The 18,729-nt window shown below is 38.6% G+C and overlaps 2 protein-coding genes across 8 annotated transcripts; one reads left to right on the top strand and one right to left on the bottom strand.

Moving 5' to 3' along the window:
- Window positions 1–593: 593 nt before the first annotated feature.
- On the bottom strand, window positions 594–8,609 carry LOC133421416 (galectin-1-like). 6 transcript variants are annotated; one of them, XM_061711001.1, is made up of 6 exons: window positions 8,387–8,609; window positions 7,140–7,308; window positions 1,633–1,707; window positions 1,416–1,495; window positions 1,080–1,251; window positions 594–907 (listed from the first exon to the last, which is right to left on the bottom strand). In XM_061711001.1, the coding sequence occupies exons 3-6, from the start codon at window positions 1,639–1,641 to the stop codon at window positions 761–763; spliced, it is 408 nt and encodes a 135-aa protein (XP_061566985.1). In that variant the 5' UTR covers window positions 1,642–1,707; window positions 7,140–7,308; window positions 8,387–8,609; the 3' UTR covers window positions 594–760. The 6 variants fall into 6 exon arrangements, with proteins under 6 accessions (XP_061566985.1, XP_061566983.1, XP_061566984.1 ...); XM_061710999.1 differs by having other exon boundaries at window positions 1,633–1,711; window positions 8,387–8,608; XM_061711000.1 differs by lacking the exon at window positions 7,140–7,308 and having other exon boundaries at window positions 1,633–1,711.
- Window positions 4,601–18,638, top strand: pick1 (protein interacting with prkca 1). Of its 2 annotated transcripts, none has more exons than XM_061710983.1 (13): window positions 4,601–4,720; window positions 5,216–5,300; window positions 6,821–6,932; window positions 7,169–7,297; window positions 8,853–8,919; window positions 9,073–9,162; window positions 9,271–9,324; window positions 10,561–10,623; window positions 10,815–10,948; window positions 12,447–12,539; window positions 12,641–12,691; window positions 15,333–15,477; window positions 17,016–18,638. In XM_061710983.1, exons 2-13 carry the CDS (start codon window positions 5,260–5,262, stop codon window positions 17,264–17,266), a joined length of 1,230 nt encoding a protein of 409 aa, XP_061566967.1. In that variant the 5' UTR covers window positions 4,601–4,720; window positions 5,216–5,259; the 3' UTR covers window positions 17,267–18,638. The 2 variants fall into 2 exon arrangements, with proteins under 2 accessions (XP_061566967.1, XP_061566966.1); XM_061710982.1 differs by having other exon boundaries at window positions 4,617–4,760.
- The last annotated feature ends 91 nt before the right edge of the window (window positions 18,639–18,729 follow it).

Below are 18,729 nucleotides of genomic sequence, written 5' to 3'. Positions count from 1 at the left end.
ACAACACATGGATAGCCTTATTGCTGACATCCTACTGCAACGGAGTGTTGTTGTGGCTGATATATGCAATGTATCCCCTTGTTATTTATCACCACCATTCTTTGCACGGCTATGTGGACAGTTAATTTGTCACCTTACGTTATTACTGTGGACTGTTATTTGGTCAAATAAATGCCCCGCCCCTTTCAATATCTCCCTCATTCTGAGGTCTCAAGGTTTGCAAGTATGCCTCCTAAGGTCAAGAGCAGTTTGCCTGCCTGCCTGCCTGGCTGGCTGGCTGTGCATTTGGGATGAAATACATAACTGATGCTACTATTTATACTGGACAGTTGGGTGGGCAGGAGTCAGCCAGGGGTGGCCACCCCTTGGTGGCACCATTGTTTCTGAAAACCTTGTTGTCGTCCTCCTCCAGAAATATACCAAAATGTCCTGTATCTGCACCGGAGTCTCCGTTTGACTGGACGTGTCAGGAGTCAAACTAACCAGATGTTCAAACCACCTCAACTGGCTCTTGTCAATGTGTTGCACTTTTTCCCAGAAATAATTTTCTAAGCCAGGATTGAATTACTTTTTTATAGTAATAACAACACATCATTTAAATGGGCACATTTTATATTATTTTGCACAACAAAACATTTTAAGAGAAGATACATTCCATTGATAACACAATTATCTTGATTAATCTTTCCTTCAATAACTGACCATGTTTCAGGTTTTATCTTCAACCAGGATATTCAACACTATTTGCTGCAGATGTCTCTCAGCAGATCTTGAAGCTCGTCAGTTTGAAGTCTCCTGCCACTCGGATGTAGCTGATGACGTCCATACCAACACGGTTAGGAAACTGGACTTCCTGTCCATCAGGAAGCTCCACCTCAAACACGTCTCCGGACAGTTTCAGCACAATCTAAAATAAAAAGCATGCTTTTTATTTTCTTTTAACAGAAAGATAAATGCATACATGGATAAAAAATCCAGGAGGTGAGTGACAAAGTGACTATGTACTGTATTTGGTTTGGTTGAACTCCCAATTACTGTATTTTGTCACAAAAATCCCAGTCAGGTTTGGACCAACTCACCTTCACATCGCTGCCCCTCTGCAGAGGGTTGTCTATTTCTCGTTTTTCATCTCCCCAACAACCAGCAATCTTTGAGTTGCACACTAGGACAGTTCCATCAGTGTCGTCATGGAAACGGGGGTTAAAGTGCAATGCCAGGTCGTCTGAGTCACAGCCGAGGTCTATCTGGAATCTGAGTGGATCACAGACCATCGGATCTTACAACAATACACACACGGGTGACATCACAAACATTAAGTCCATACGTCTCTATATTTTTAGTTTGATACTGCAAAATAACTACATATTGTTTTAATATTTGTTAAGAAACTATTATAATTTGTTGGGTTAACTAACCTCTCTGCATCATGAAGAATCTCCCCCTTCACCTTCAGTTTATCTCCTGATCTCAGATGCACGTTCTTCAGTTCAAGTTCCTGTGAAACACATTTGTGCAATTTCAGTTATCTGAAAATGCTGTTAGTTATATACGCATATACTGTAATTACTTCTCTCAGTCTTTTATCTTTCATTGAAAAGAAAAAACAACAAGGAAGTATAAACTTTTGCTTACCATGCTCATACTGGATGCTGCTGAACAGTCCTGGAAGATGCAGGATGATGGTCTTCAAACGCAGCTGCAGTCACACTTTCTGGGAGGAAACAAGGTAAGAGTTTCAGCTGTGACTGTTCACTATTATAATATTAGGCAGAATAGCAGACACGGGATAATGTAAATCAATCAGCCTCATTATCAATTTGACCATCACTGGACTTATCTCACTGAAAGGAGTGCTCTGTTGTTGAACTAGTCATCATGATTACAGTTTTTCACAATTGTTTAAACACATTTTCTGATAGACTACCTCACTTTCTCAAAACTCTAAACAAAAATCACACAAAAAATGCAAAATTCTACACTTCTCTTGCAAAAGCACACTCTACCCTCAAAACAGTGTTAACTCTTCACTAAATGGTATTTCCTTCTCAAATGCCAAATACATACATCATTTGAGTAGACATTTCTAAGCACCCACTGAACACTGATGTGCAAAATGGAAGACACTAAAGTATGAATGGAAAACACTATATAGAATCATGCATTTGTATGTTCAGTGTTACACCTTCAGCTGTTGGATGTAATATATCACCATATAGTATTCTTATGTATAGGCTACTCAAATAGAAAACAACACACAATTATTTACAGTAACAACAAATAATATTTTTACAGTACAGTATTTGGACTCAAAATGTGCAGTCCACTGGACATCACAGCAAGCTGTGGGTGAAAACTTGACAGAAAATAGAAACAGAACAAAAGTATTAGGCTGCATCCTGCCTTTCATCCCTGGCTGGCCACAGGACCTCGTCCACGTCGCAGGCGATGTTCTCCCTGGCCAAACAGCGGGGGAACAATCTCCTACAATGCCGCATGAAGCCTTGACAGGCCTCAGCAGTGACATCATCACATGCGTCCTCCATGGCCTGCAGCAGTGGGATCCGTGTCTGAGGATTTCTCTCGTATACCTTCCATCTCCAGGCAGAGAAAAACTCCTCAATTGAGTTGAGGAAGGGAGAGTATGGAGGGAGATATAGGACATCAACTTCTGGATGGACCCTGAACCACTCACGGACCAGAGCAGCCCGGTGGAAACTGACATTGTCCCAGATAACAAGGAACCTGACCACCTCTGTGTCCTCTATCTGGTCTGGCTGGACAATGATACTGTAGAGCTGGTCCAGGAATGCTTGAAGAAGTGTGGTCTTGTAGGGGCCAAGCGTGGCATGGTGATGGAGGACGCTGTGGTGATTGATGGCAGCACACATTGTTATGTTCCTCCATGTTGGCCAGGGACCTCTGTGACGGCACGCTGACCGATGATATTCTTCCCTCGGCGCCTTATTTTTACAAGGTTGAACCCCGCTTCATCAATGAATATGAATTAAATGGCAAATTGCTGATTGCATATTGCACAACAGCCTTTGGAGTTTAGAAATGTGATTGACTGTGTGTTCTGTGTGAACAGCAAGAGAGGGAATTCAGGAATAGTGTGCAGGGTATTGGGAATTGTGTGTAGTGTTGTGAGAAATGTGTGGTATGGAATGGGAATTTGAGTCTAGAGCAGTAAATGTGCTTGGAGTTCAGCAGGATTGGTTCAGCCACCTGAAATATGAGTTTCAAGTTGTGCACATTGTGTCTGATGTTCCAATAAATGTGTTTAAACAATTGTGAAAAACTGTAACAGCTCCTTGATCACTAAACTAGCTGTAAGTAGCAGTGACAACACCGTCAATGAAAAATGGCCAAAATAAGTGGATTATTAGTGATATTCAGGCTATTATTTTCAGATGTTCCAATAATCAATAAAAGATTTACTCAGTGTGGTATGACCAAGGGAGATGACAAATATAAGTGCTGATTCTTCCTCTGACCAGTGAAAAAAAACATTAAATCACACATACAACTATGTACAAGGACAAAGCTGATGACACAGAGGACGATAAGACATCCCTAAGAGAAATGAACATCACTAACCATGAACGTGTGACCGTTTCACATCTCCAAGTGTGTGTGCTGCAGGAGTGGGAAGTATTCAAGTAAGTATGTTTGGAGAAATGCTGCACTAAAGAACAGTTTATCATTCCACTCAACTACATCACAGAGAAAAATATTGTACTTTATGTTTCAGTTTTTTTTAGTGCTTTTATGTTTATTTTGCAGCTTTTCGTGTCAAATATTTTCATTGCCAGTCTACATTTCATTTTGGTTGTTTTATATCCTTTTGTGATTGCTTTGTACCACATTTTATTATTGATCTTTGCTGTTATTTTGTTTTCACTGTAGTGTCTTTTGTATTTTTAATTTTATGTATATGAACTTAAATACATTCAGCATCTCTTCTCTCTTGCTTTGTGTCTCTTTTGGGGATACATATTAATGTTCATGTATGTAAACTACCATCCATCCATCCATACAATACAATACATAGGCTACTGTACAATACAATACATACAATACATAGTATACATTTAACCTCTTGAGCCCCGAGTTGGGGTTTTACTTGCATTTTAGATTTCTATTCTATCTCGGGTCTAAAGGGACTAATATGTAATTTTGGCAGCAACTATAATTTATATTCATTATATGAAATATAGGTCAGCTATTTGGATACATGTATACATTAAAGTTGAATGAGTATGCATGCCCAAACTAATGACTGGTATGCTATTACACATATATCATTATGCATATAAATATAATTTTAAATAACATTGTTTCTCTTATGATACCACCAGATTGAGGTCTAAAGTGTCCACATTCGTGTACAACAGGTTCCAGTTTCATTGAATTATTAAGTATTATGCTACAAACAACCAAAACTATGATGTCCACCGATGTGCACGCCAGGTCTCAGGAGGACACACGCAGACAATTGATTTTCCATATAAAGAAAGTTGATGATCGTAGTCAAACAATCAAAGTAAACTCAGCTTTAACAGCTCTTGGGAAGATTCTGTCCTCACTAACAACTTCCGCTTCTTACCGGAAGTAGCAAGTTAAAGCAAACACAGCTGTCAGTTCTCTTATATACAAAAGTTCGTGTAACCTAAAATAAAAGGCTTGATTCAGAAAAATACTCGGACCTAACGCCAATAAGGTTAGACGTGTATGAGTACGTTTTTCTCCGCTTACTGAAGGTAAATGTTTCCGGCAGGATGTTAATAATGTCGTTTACACCTGCAGGGAGGCTACAGCAGCTAGCTGCTAATTAAACAGCCTCGGCACGACATTTACATCACTAACTTACTGCACTGGCGTAAAATACTAATATACCCGGATCTGCTGCAATATGTCATGTGTTTGGTTTGATTGTAGTCGTATTAATAGTTGTTTAGAGGGCTATCTGAGCGTGGTGCGAGTTACCAGCTGTGTGTCCAGCTAGCCTCCTCTCCTGCAGCAGAGCTGACACTGTTGCTGCTTAAATACACCCATCACCTGCTTTAGTCATTGTTGGGGTTTTACTGCACATTTATGCAGCCGACTCCACTGTACATGTCTGTTTGTGGCTCATTCTGAAGAAGCTTCTCAGATGATGTTTTGTTCCTGTTTATCCAGTATATTATCAGATATTTAACTGATGTTTTGATTACAGTTACATATAAAGCCTCGGAAGGACAGGGGCAACACCGTCCTGCAATGTTCACAGAGATGGACTATGAATTGGAAGAAGACAAACTGTGAGTCAGTCATGGTTTATTTTGTCATTTTCTGTCATTCAGTTAAAACCCACTCTATACTGCAATACCACATGTGACCACGTGGGGGCAGCACATCACTTCATGTCTCAGAGCCTGGCATTAGTACAGACCAGTGTTTACCTACCTCGGTCCTCGAGGCCCACTGTCCTGCATGTTTTAGATCAGGGGTGTCGGACTCCAGTCTTCGAAGGCCGGTGTCCCTGCAGGTTTTAGAGTTTTCTCTGCTTTAACACACCTGATTCTAATTAATCATCGTCATCAGCTTGTCATCCAGGTCTCCACAATTCTGTTAACGACACAGTCACTTTTATCATGGTGCAATGAAGCAGCGAAACATGTAAAACATGCAGGAAACCGGCCCTCTAGGACCAGGATTGGTGACCCCTGTTTTAGATGTTTCCCTTCATCATCACACCTGATTCTAATTAATGGTCCTAATTATCTTGTCATCAAGGCCTGCACAATTCTGTTGATGACACAGCCACTTGTATCACGGTGTGCTGAAAAGCAGGGTAACATTCTAAAAGATGCGGGACAGTGGGCCTTGAGGACCAGGGTTGCCTACCCCTGATCTAAAAGATGCAGGACAGTGGGCCTTGAGGACCGAGGTTGGGAAACACTGGTATAGACGGGTCAGACTGTCTCCATTCATTAGCACAATATTGTCAGCAGCTCTTTTTTCAATACAGCAGATGTATATGTCCATTAGGTTAGATGTGATAGTAGCTTCACAGAGTGGCTTTACACCTATGTTAAAGGAGACCTATTATGGCATCTAATACCTATTTTAAACAGGCCTTGAATGTCTTAAAAACAAGCTTTTGATTTTTTTTTTTGCTAAATAAATTAGAAATTCATCCTCTAAACCATGTCTTTATCTCCCCAGTCTCTAACCTCATTATCTATGCGGGATTCTGAGTGGGCGGGGAGGCTATGATAATAAGCCTCTGTGCTGATTGGCTGCCTGAATGACGCGTAGCAGGGGAGAGCACAAACCATCGCTCTGGGCAGAGCATCTTACTGAGCGCAGAGGAAAAATGGCGACCACGTCCGAAGAGCATGTCTAGCTCGAACAGACGCCATCACGATACACCGCTACGAAAAAAATGGCAGAAGTTCCGGCCGGCGGAGTTGTTGTTGTTCCGGCCAGAGTTAGTTGTGGTTTCACGCATCGGAGGCCAACCTCTGTAAATCACTCTCGTCATTACGTAACGACGGGCTCAGAATCTGAACGGCTCATAGAAGCCACATCAGACTGGAAGGCTCATCCGGGCGGCTGTACAGACACTGCAGAATTGGTTGCTTTCCTCCTTCTCTGAGTTGACAGGCTGAGGGGAGACCACTTTATATATGTTAAAGCAAGAAAAAACTCGTTTTTCATAATAGGTCTCCTTTAAGTTTTTCTCCCGAACATATAGTGACAATCTTTTATGAACACTAATAACATCATTATTGATTGCTCTGAATCAACCAAATCTCGTGTATTTTCTGTACAATAGGGGAATCCCAACAGTACCTGGCACTGTCACTTTGAAGAAAGATGCTAATAACCTTATTGGCATCAGTATTGGTGGCGGGGCACAGTACTGTCCATGTCTCTATATCGTCCAGGTCAGTACAGAACAATCACTTAAGACACAAATTATTAATGCCTTTGAGCAGATATTTCCACCATGTTTTAATTTTAATTATAAAAACACACTTTTTAAGATGCTTCAAAAACTGTTGTGTGGCTATTGTTGAGATTGAAACTGAAGCATTGAAACTCTATTTGAGTTTGGGTCTTGGAATAAAATGTAATTTCTCTGTCACCGGTACCTTTTAACGTGGCTGCTCTTTAATCTCAGGTCTTTGATAACACCCCGGCAGCTCTGGATGGGACTCTGGCAGCAGGCGATGAAATCACAGGTGTGAACGGGAAACCAGTGAAGGGAAAAACAAAAGTGGAGGTGGCCAAGATGATTCAAGCTGTCCAGGTACTCGGGGTCTGGCAAAATATTTACAATCTAATTATTACAAACTATAGTGCTTGTTATGCCTATTATTGCTTATAAAAGGAAAAAAGAGTAAAAAGATTACATCAAATTTACATGCAGTGTAATATTTCAGGAAGAAGATAAATAGATATGAATCCTTTGGGGAAATTGAAATCTCCATACTCAGCACTGTTATTTACAGAAATGTACAGATAAAAGAAATATACAGAAATTTGAAGGAGAAACAAAGGTGGAAAAACAGCCAACACTAGCACCCGTATAAAGAAAATAATTTCATATCACAATAATTATGATACATAATAATAATTATAATTCCTCTGTACACCATAAGTTACTGACTGCAGAGATGATTGCACCGTGTTGCATTGTTAGTCAGACAGACTGACTGTCACCCGTGTCCCTGTCACTGTCCCTCTGTCCTTCTGTGAAGGGTGAAGATACATCTTTAAAAATGACTGTAAATGAATAATGAATGAAACTCCCCTTTACTAAAACTGATCTGTGTCACAATAACATTTCTGATTGCATATTGCAACAAAATCCAGACATTTGTGAATGAAGATGTAATTGTGATTACGTTTATCCATTCAGATTACCGGTAAATGAGTATGGGTTTCTTAACAAAAAAATATAAAATATCTAATGTTTTAATCCCAGGATACAATGCTTATTATTTTCATTTCAAATTTGTGTTTACTATTCTAGAGCATATTCTCTTCTTTTCCTGTATATTTTGGATATATTTATCATAATTAAGCCTTCACGTACCCTTTCCGGGTCAGATATGTATTTATACAGTTTAGTGAAGTTGTGGAATTAGTTGAACATCAACAAGATGACAGTAGATCAGTATTTGTTTGGATAATCTATATATTTACAACATTTACAAGCAGATCATCAGTTTGACATTTTGAAGGTATAATAAATGGAACAGTTTAAATTTAAATTTTACTGAAGTAAAAATAAAAAGGGTTCAGTTTTACTTACCTTTTCCATGCGATGCAGCATTTAAATGTGTATCACACATGAAGCAAACAGAATTGCAAAGAGAGGTGGTTGATAACTTACGTTATATGTGGTTCTGGGTCTTCAGCTCTATTATTGAACAGTCCAGAGGTTAACAGCCGAACGCACACCGTCAGACAAATGGAGAGTACTGAAGGTGTTTTACTCTCGTCAGGCTGTGCTGAAGAGGTCAGGACAACAGTCTTTCACGTGTGGCGTTACATCAGCGATGCAAAGCGGCCGTGTTGCTTTTACACTTTTGTTCAGAGGCAGAAAAATTCCATGACTTCCTGCATGGCGGGATAAAGACTGAGTTCAGTGTGGGAATTAAGGGATTAGACTGTGTTGTTGTTTCTCTTTCAAGGCCAGTGCTGCCTGTGAATGTCACTCATGGCACCATGAAGTTGGAAAAGTTTTTACATTATTTACTGTCCTGCATTTAAAAAGATGAACTTTGCCTTAACCCAAAAATATCCAGAATAAATGTAGTTTCTTATTTAATTGTTCTCTCTTGGATTTGTGTTCACAGGGAGAATCAGTAATCCATTACAACAAACTGCAGGCCGACCCAAAACAGGGGAAGTCCCTGGATATCGGTATCTGCTCCACGACTCAAATATTGACACATGCTTTACATTTTAAGTCTTGTTGGTTTAAAGACATTTATGCACGTTATAACTGTTATACACTGTATTATTACATTATCACAAGAACTAATTTACACATTCACCATTATTTTGCTGTTTCAGTCCTGAAAAAAGTCAAACATCGCCTCGTGGAGAACATGAGCTCAGGCACAGCGGACGCTCTCGGACTCAGTAGAGCCATTCTGTGCAACGGTAAGATTAATATACACAAGACTGTTAGCATGATTACTGTTAGTTGATTCTGTAAATGGTTTAAAGAGAAGCTGCTGTGATCCTGTGTAAATGATTTATTGTTTATAGATGGGCTCGTCAAAAGACTGGAGGAGTTGGAGAAAACAGCAGAGCTTTACAAAGGTAAAGAATGAAACCAAAATTGTTTTTCAATAACCTCACCTTAGTACACAAATAACGTTTAGTACCATGATTTAAATGTGGTCACTAAATATGAAGCATGTGTTGCTTCTTCCTAATGAGAGTTAGGGTTACTGGGGGCCAACCAGAGGCTGATGATGATGAGATCATTCAAGCTATTTCTGATTTCATGGAGCATCATACAATATCCACATACAGCTCACTAGATACATGAAGAACTAAAGAAAAAAGCTCAGTTTTAAGTTTATGAAGACTAATTTCACCTGAACAAAACACAATTTCAGTGCTAAGTGAGTATATCATATGAAACAGAAGAATGTATCAGGTCAATGAAGATTTGCACTGGTGACCTTTTGTTCCTGTAATCAGCTGGGAGCCGAGGATAAACAAATTCCAGCGATAAAGTAATTAGTAGTCTTTTACAAAAATTCAGTCATCCAACAGATTGAAAAGAACAAGGAAACAACTTCACTTTTTTACAGCCCAACTCTGAATTAGGTTTACCTTAGTTGTATCATCTTCATAAATCATACTCACTTCCTGTAATCCCTAATCTGCAACAAATCAAAATAATTTGTGATCTGTGTAGTGAGCCGGCATCATGGAAACATGTGATTGTTCCTTTGTTTTAATTGGATAATGCTTGAACTGATGACGTGGATTTTATGGGGAACTGCCTACATGTAGGCTCTGAAGAGACGTTATTGATCCCAACCAATCAAGCGGTTGCTGAGATTATCACCCTGTCACGACTTCTCCCCCTGGTTGGATATAGCACACATACAGACTAAAATTCCCCCTATGAGTCATATTGTAAAATAATTCATACATTTAGTGAAATTAAAAAAAAAAAAAAAAAAAAAAAACAGGCAGTAAGTAGTGTAGTTTCAGTTGGGTTAATTAGTATAATTTGGTACATTAAAAGCCTCATAGGGACAGGTATGTCTAAACATGCCTAAACATGCTAAAAATGCTATAATTTGCCTAAATTGCCAATTTGGAAAGTCCAGCTAAACATTTCTATTTAAAAATCTCTAGTTTGTTTTCACTACATTAATGCACTGTCAAGCTAATATTTTATCTATTTTATTTGTATTTTTTAATATTTTGGAAGAGTTTTTTTGCCGTATTTCATAATATTCAGGTTTAATGTAACTTTTTGATGTCATCGCTGATCTTTATTTTGTCTTTTCTCTCATAATTGGTCTCTGCTTGCAGGACTGATGGAGCACACTAAGAGGTTGCTCAGAGCTTTCTTTGAGCTTTCTCAAACTCACAGAGGTACAGTTTCCATATTCAAAACAAATCATGAATTACTACTATGAAATATCAACAAATGCTACTTTTCTTTTAACCCTTGACTTCGAATACCTAAGACAAGAAATGTAAGACTTTGTTTCAGTGTTTCATGAAAAGTCAGATACAGTATGTTCTTCTATTTAACATCTGTCTTTGATAATGTGCCTTTTCAGCATTTGGGGATGTTTTTTCTGTCATTGGGGTACGGGAGCCCCAGGCTGCAGCCAGTGAGGCGTTTGTAAAGTTTGCTGATGCTCACCGCAACATTGAGAAGTACGGGATTCAGCTCCTAAAGACCATCAAGCCTGTAAGTACAGATTGTGTGTCAGCTTTGAATCTTGTGCTACACTGAAATCAAGGTGGCTTCTCAAAGACAAAGAAATGGCCGTCCCATCTACATTCTCCAAAATCACCTCGAAAAAGCATATTTTGGATTTGAGTATTGTATATCTGGTTTTATTAGGGTGAAGTGGCAGAAGCATTTTTCCTCAGTATTTTTAAATGAGTGTCTGAAATATTTGGATATATATTTGTCTATTTTCTATCAGTCTACTTCAGTCCTAATCAAATGAGCAAATAATAAATCTTTGTAATTATTTAACCATTTAAATTCCAATTTGATTACGTGACCTCTTAGTTTTTATATTAAAAACAACAACAACATAAAATTAGTTATTTTCCATTTATTACATGTGGGGGGCCTCGGAATTATCTTTTGTTTTTTTTTAAGATCTGTCTGAAAAATACCAAACATTAGTACCAACATTTATTCTGATGTATTGTTTTTTTTTTATATATATTTATTTAATTATTTAGAAATCAAAGTTTTTCCTACCGTGGCCTGTTATGTAAAAATAATACAAACTCATAATAAATAACAGATTTTTCTTCAAAATGAAACCCTATCATGTAAGAATTTATGTTTATATTGTGTAAAAGCTGTCTGATAAAAAAAAAGTTTGTTTTAATAACAGTTAGTCGTTCAGTCACCCGAAAGAGTTGAAACTTTTTAAATATGATACTTAAAAACAAAAAATGCATACAAATATAATTTTCACTAATCTATGGTATTGTTGAGCTTTATCTTAAATCAATTAAAAAGTTCCCCCGCAGGATGAATTATATGGACAATAGCTAATTTTATGTGCTTTTTTTTTGTCTTTCATAAAAAGCTGTGATGTAATGTAATCAAATTGGAGCTTAAACTGTAGAAATAATTGAAAAAAATCTGTAAAATATGTGGAAAAAAATATTTATCTCCAATGTTTTTAAAGCTTATGAGAGTAAAGCTTGAAGTTTATGAGAGCAGACAAGAAATGTTCACTAAGGACCTGAAAGAGAAATAAAATTAAGTGACCTACAAGGGGTAAAAGCAATATGAACACTTAAATTTGAGTCTGCTGTTGTGAGAAGCTTTCTGTAGCACCTTGGACAGCGGTCAGAAATGCTGTCCTTCCAAATGCTGACGAGTATTGCTGAACGCTTAACAAACATCACACTCTGATGTTTGAATGGTATCCATAAACACCCCCAACAAAGTCTATTAACGAAGATGTAAATTATATGTTTAACTTCAGTTTAAACCAGCTGTTGTGAATGCAGTTTTCAGCAGTGTATCGGGATATTCGGGAACAACAAATGCAAATGTTTAAACACTAAAAGTTGTTGTTCTACTGCTGCTGCCATGTAGTAGAAGCAGCCAGTCTCCCCCATCCGTCACTGCTCTGAAGATCACATTTTTCAGTTACCTATATTTCATTTGACCGCGTAAATTCAAAATCAAAACTTTGTGTTTTGTTGTGCAGATGCTCCATGACCTGAACACGTACCTTCACAAGGCCATACCTGACACCAAGCTCACCATCCGCAAGTACCTGGATGTAAAATTTGAATATCTGGTAAGGCCACAGCACTCTCTTCTGGTTTGATTCATAGGAGAGCATCCAGTTTACTGCCAGTCAGCACGGCGAGTAACAGCATGACTTCATTTTTTCTTTAGTCGTACTGCCTGAAGGTGAAGGAAATGGACGATGAAGAATACAGCAGTATTGTGAGTAGCCACTTGAATCAGTGTGTTTTAGGTTTCTAATGGAAACATGATGCATTTTTACATCTTCTTGTTTGATACTTGGCATCAACCTTGCAATTATTGACTTTATGTAGTTTCATTTTTGTCTATTATGCCTTTAAAAGCTACATTTAATTTTTCTGACAACAAGAAAATGTGTACGTACATAGTGTTGACATCTGGAAACTAAGACCAGCTGCAGTAGCTTTGACGGTGAAATGTTTTTTTTTTTTCATGGATTCTTGGATCCTTAGATTTCCTATCCTATATTAAATCTTGCATGATTTAAGGTCTCCTCTGCTCGATTGTTCTGGGCCAACGTTGTTGAATCTTTTACGTCACAGTCAGCCATATATTTTCAGACCTACAGTGCTTCAACTTCTCTGCACTGGTGCTTTGCAAACATGCATCCCCGTCTCCGTTGGGGCTGACTCAGAAATACAGTCCTGCTCACCATTATTGGCACCCATGAAGTTTAAGTATATTGTGGAATATCTACTGAAGGAAATGTATCAAGTGAAACAATATTTTACTACAGATAGAATTTACTACATAATGCTTGCTATGTCAATGGTATTGGCACCCTTTTCTGCAAATCAGTATGGAAACCCAGTTTGGCTCACCTGTTGCAAATCACGAATGAGGATCACCTGTGATGAATTGCCTCCGACCATGTGACATGATCATTTTGGTGTTTTTAAAAAGACACCTGTTATTCCCTCTTCATGTGTGTCAATGATAAAGACAAAGGAGCTGTCTGAAGATGCCAAAATGCTATTATTTGCAAGCACAAGACCTCCAAAGGGTATAAGACCATCTCCAAAAACATGGTGTCCCTGTTTCAACGGTGCATAATGCTTTTAAGATGTTTTCCAGGCATGGAACTGTCAAGAACCTCCCTGGACATGGGGTGAAAAGAAACATTGATGACAGAATTTGGGTACGAATAGTGGAAAGAAACACCACGTCAAACATCTACAGACCTGAAGACCAACCTGGAGCTGTCTGGTGTAATTGTTTCAACAAGTACCATATTCCACACACTAAACTAATCAGGGCTTTACAGGCAGAGGCCAAGGAAGACCCCATTGCTGAAGAAAAGACAAAGGCAAAGAAAACCTGTACAAGCCTCCTGAGACAATGTTATATGGACATATGAAACAAAAGTGGAGCTTTTTCGTAATGCACCTAAACAGTATGTTTACCGACGGTGCAATGGAGCCTTTTCGGAAAAGAACACCATATCTACAGTCAAGCATGATGGAGGATCCATAATGCTGTGGGGCTGCTTTGCTGCATCTGTTAATGGAGACCTTGACCGTATCACAGGCATCATGAAAGCAGAAGATTGTCAAGCAATTCTAAAGCGAAACGTCTTGGCCAGTGTAAGGAAACTTGGTTTGAGACGAAGATCACGGATCCTCCAGCAAGAAAAAGACACCAAGAACACCTCCAGAAGCATGCAGGAATGGTTGAAAGGGGAAACAATGGCCAGCAATTAGTCCCGATCTCAACCCAATTCAAAATCTTTGGAGGGAGCTGAAATCTTCCTTTTGGAGAAAGGAACCCTGCAAATGTTCAAAAGTTTGAGAATATTGCAAAGGAAGGATGGGTGTGAGAAATGTTTGGAGGCTGCCATCGCTGCCAAAGGGTGTGGAACCAAATATTAAGGAGGGCCAATATTGGTGCACCTCCTGGTTTTCAATTTTTATCCTTTGGAATAACAATATGTATGTTGAAATAACAATTGTTTTTGTTAAATTACTTTGGACCTCCAATTAAAAGATTCTGCTTATTTTCACTTAGTTATGCAACACAAGGCGTGCCATTAATGGTGAGCAGGACTGTAAATGCAGCAGTCCAAAGCAGCATCGTCCAAGCGAGGGCCGCTTCCTTGCCTGTTTTAAATGGCTCTGAAATAAGCTCCTCGCCGAGATGCGGCTTATTTCTGACCTCAGTGTTTATTAAATCTAGGTTAAAAACCCGCCTATTTAAGATGGCTTTCAACACAAAGTAGTGTGATCGATGACATTTTTATCTTATTAGATGTTGTATTTTATTGTTATTTATCCTCCTTATTATCACTTGCTCTAAAGCACTTTGGAACACCGAAAGGTGTTGTAAAGTACTATATAAATAAAGTACATTACATTACATAGATCCCCAACTACTTAACAATAATATTATTTAAAACAAAAAAGACATTAATCTTAAATTGCTGAACTATTTAATGGCACAGTCTCAATGAAGTTTAACCACTTTGCATTTTTCCTTAATATTCCTTATATTCTGTAAAACTGGGAGCTCATTTAATGGTATTTCACTTACTTTGTTACCTTTCTTTGTTTTTGAGGCAGCAGCTCTTCTGTTGTCACTGTGGCAGCTTTCTGACAAACGGGTTGTCGGCATCCAGCAAAAAATAGGCATATACAAAACAACAGTCTTGTTTCAGTATGCAATTTATTGTCAGTACATCTTTTATTAAATCAATGAAGGTTAATGTGTACAATAATACTTTGATACTAATTAATACACTCAGGATATAAAATATTTCCTCTGTGTCTCATCTGTTTTTAATTCACTGGTTTTATTCAAACATGTGAACACTGTGTTTCCTCCACAGGCGATGGGAGAACCTCTGTACCGCGTCAGCACCGGTAACTACGAGTACCGCTTGGTGCTGCGGTGTCGGCAGGAGGCTCGTTCCCGCTTTGCTAAAATGAGGAAGGACGTTCTGGAGAAGATCGAGCTGCTGGATCAGAAACACGGTTTGTTCTTGTTAAACTTCTCAGCTATTTTCTCCTGTTGCTCATTCCAGCAATAGTGACTTTGTCAAATGTTCACCACAATGTGTCAGTCGGTTCCTTTGAATTGATTGATCAGAGGGCCTCAGGTCCTTAAAAAGTGTTACCGTATTTTCTGGACTATAAGCCGCTACTTTTTTCATAGGTTTTGAACCATGCGGCTTATACAAAGGTGCGGCTATTCTGTGGATTTTTCTTCCACCGCTCGGGGCGCTCTAACCGGAATTAGAATCAAAACTAAGACAAAATAAATGCAAAGAAGAATACGCTACTTCTACTTTAGATAGAAGTAGGTAGAAGCAGATTTCAAACAAATAAATAGATAAATAAATACCGGTTATTTTCTCTTGGGCTGTCCCGTTTTAATCAGCAAAGTTGCTGCCGTGTTAAAGACACTGTTAGGAAAGGATCTATTTAGGTACAAACATGTACATCATTTACAGTTCAAAATACTTCTGTACATGTAGTAAATATCTAATCTAACAACATAAATACCTGCGGCTTGCATATCTTTTTTTTTAACTAGAGCGGATGCGGCTTGTATGCAGGTATATCTTTGTATATTGTATATCTTTTTTTTGTTATGTTTTTAAAAATAGAGCGGATGCGGCTTATAGTCCAGAAAATACGGTAAGTTTCCTAATAAATGCGCTTGAAAATGTTATTAAATGTGTTAAATTAAGGTTGAAATGACTTTTACACATTTTCATTAAATTACCACCAAATCACCAAATAAAATGTAAATTGCTCTGACGGACATGCCTAGGACTACAGTCATTGGACAGACCAAAGTTGGTTTTTTTTTTGTGTTTTTTTTTGCCTTGTGGTAGTTGGAGAGGTATCAGACTAGTTAAGGATTGGCACTTGTTCTGTGCGGGCTGGTACTCGGGGCTGGGACTGGATATCAGACCCATTGAGGTGAAACGCAGCTCAACATGTTTCATGATGCGTGGCTTCCAGCAGTGCTGTTGCTTCGACAGTTGCACATTGGATGTAGTGATCACAGTCACCTTCTCTGGACGTTGCCAGCTTTGCAGTTTGGTTTGTGTTCACTGAAAAACAACAGGAACATGTGTTTCTGTACGGGTAATCATTTTGCACAAAGTCCTGTCCTCTGATTACATTAGCCCATAGCTCGGGAGATAAGCTGATATTGATTCACTCAAGTCGTTCTACTGCAGAGAACCAGTCATGTTGGTTTGGAGCAGCGGTGTTAACTCACTCGCTGCCTCGTTCACTACTTCATTCACCTGGATAAACAGCTATCAGCACTGACGTGTATGTTTGTATTTTCAGCCAAATTTGATCTTGAATTTCATATGAAGCAGAATTGAAAGACTTTAATTTGACTTGTACATTTCTACATCAGATTTAAAATAATGTTCATAACTGAAGTGGGGGGATACAAAGACAGACAGGGACAGCAGAGAGTTCTGATGACACCATTATCACCATCGTGTCACCGCGCAGTGACAGTAACTCGTGTGACTCTTCACCTGCAGTTCAGGACATCGTGTTCCAGCTCCAGCGCTTCGTCTCTGGCATGTCTCATTACTACGACGAGTGCTACTCCGTTCTGAAGGAGGCGGACGTCTTCCCCATCGAGGTGGACCTCTCCCACACCATGATCAACTACAGCAGTCAGTCGGTCGCCTACACCGAAGACGAGGACGAAGAGGATGGAGGAGGCGGGGAGGACGGAGGAAACACACAAGCAGAGAACGGCGCAGAGAAGCTGATAGATGATGAATGAGAGTTTGTTTGAGTGTGTTTGTCCAACCCGCACACACACACACACACACACACCAAAGCAATGGTTTTTGTAATGGAGTTTAGCTGCTGAAACGGTTAAAGTTGTTGTCACAAGCTGAATATTACTTTTAGTTGCTGCTATGATGATGTAAGTTGTTTTTTGTGGTGTTTTTCTTTTCTTGAATGTTGTTAAACATGCAGCTTTTACTGTGTCACTTCATCCAATCTGCATCTCCTCACAAATGTCTGTCATTGTCCTGCAGACGGGACTTTGTTTTAGTGAGAGCTGTGGATGGGTTTTCATGCTTTAGGGGAAGGATCTTTAAGCATCTAAAGCATTTCTCTGTTCTGTCTACAAGAAACACTAAAATGTTAAGTCTTGAATGTTGAATCATTTATATATTTTCTTTAAATTATTGTATTGTCTTTTCTGCTTGCATTGCTCATAGCTACCTAAAATGTTTCACTCACATATCAGGTGTCACTATAGAGAAAATGTATCAATGCAGTAAAGGACAAAAAAAAAGATCTATAATTACTGAAAAGGTCAAAGTCTTGATGAAAACTGTAACGGAAGAAATTCCTCTCATATATTAAGTGTTTGTTACATGTAAGAGTTACCAATGGCTTTTTTTTTTGTTTTATCTCTTTTCAACTTGGTGGATTTGAAGTTCTATTTCAGAGAGGCCAAACTTTTAGCAAAGGCTATTTTTTTTTTTTCCTTTTTTTGTTTTCTGTTATTAACTCTGTTTTGGGGAAAGTTGTGCTGTGGTGGCATCACTGTCAAAAAGGTTTCTTATCTGGGATGTTTCTGTGTGGATTTTGCATATTAATTCTGTACCTGTGTGGGTTTCTTCGGGTCACCTGATTTCCTCAGAGTCCAAAAACATCCATGTGTCCACTCTGAGTTGACCTGGTGGAAGCTGAGAAAGGCTCGGCTTCTAGACCTGAACATGATAAAAAGTTGGAAGGAAATGAATGGAGTAAGTCAGGTTTACCTACTCATACTACATAGTTTATTGCCACTTAATGTATGAATACTACATTCCACATGTGCCCTAAAGATGAAGGGTTTGTAAAACCTACTATGGTAGACGCTGAATGGGAAAAATATTGTGTGCAATGTGTGGTAAGATAAGTAATATTCTTTGCCATTGTCAATTTATTTATTCTGTAATTTCTATTCTATTTAAACTTTATAAAGAGTAAAAATTCTTCTTAAAAATAATTATTTAATCAATCTTATATGCTGTATTCTCAAGTGACCACTGGGGGGCAATGTTGCCTCAAACTTTACTGTATTTCAGAGGCATCTAAGTAAATGAAGGGTTATTTTTGTCTTTTTTTCGAAATGTAATAAAAAGTAAACGTTTTATTTTCTGCTGTCGTACTTTTTGAAACGTATTTAGAGTTGTTAGTGGCCGTGATTTCTCTATGTCGCGGTATATATTCACAATGTCCCTG

This window comes from Cololabis saira, chromosome 21 (assembly GCF_033807715.1).
Source record: "Cololabis saira isolate AMF1-May2022 chromosome 21, fColSai1.1, whole genome shotgun sequence".
NCBI lineage: Eukaryota > Metazoa > Chordata > Actinopteri > Beloniformes > Belonidae > Cololabis > Cololabis saira.
Note: the sequence above shows the minus strand (reverse complement) of the source record. Positions and strands in the feature narration are given on the sequence as shown.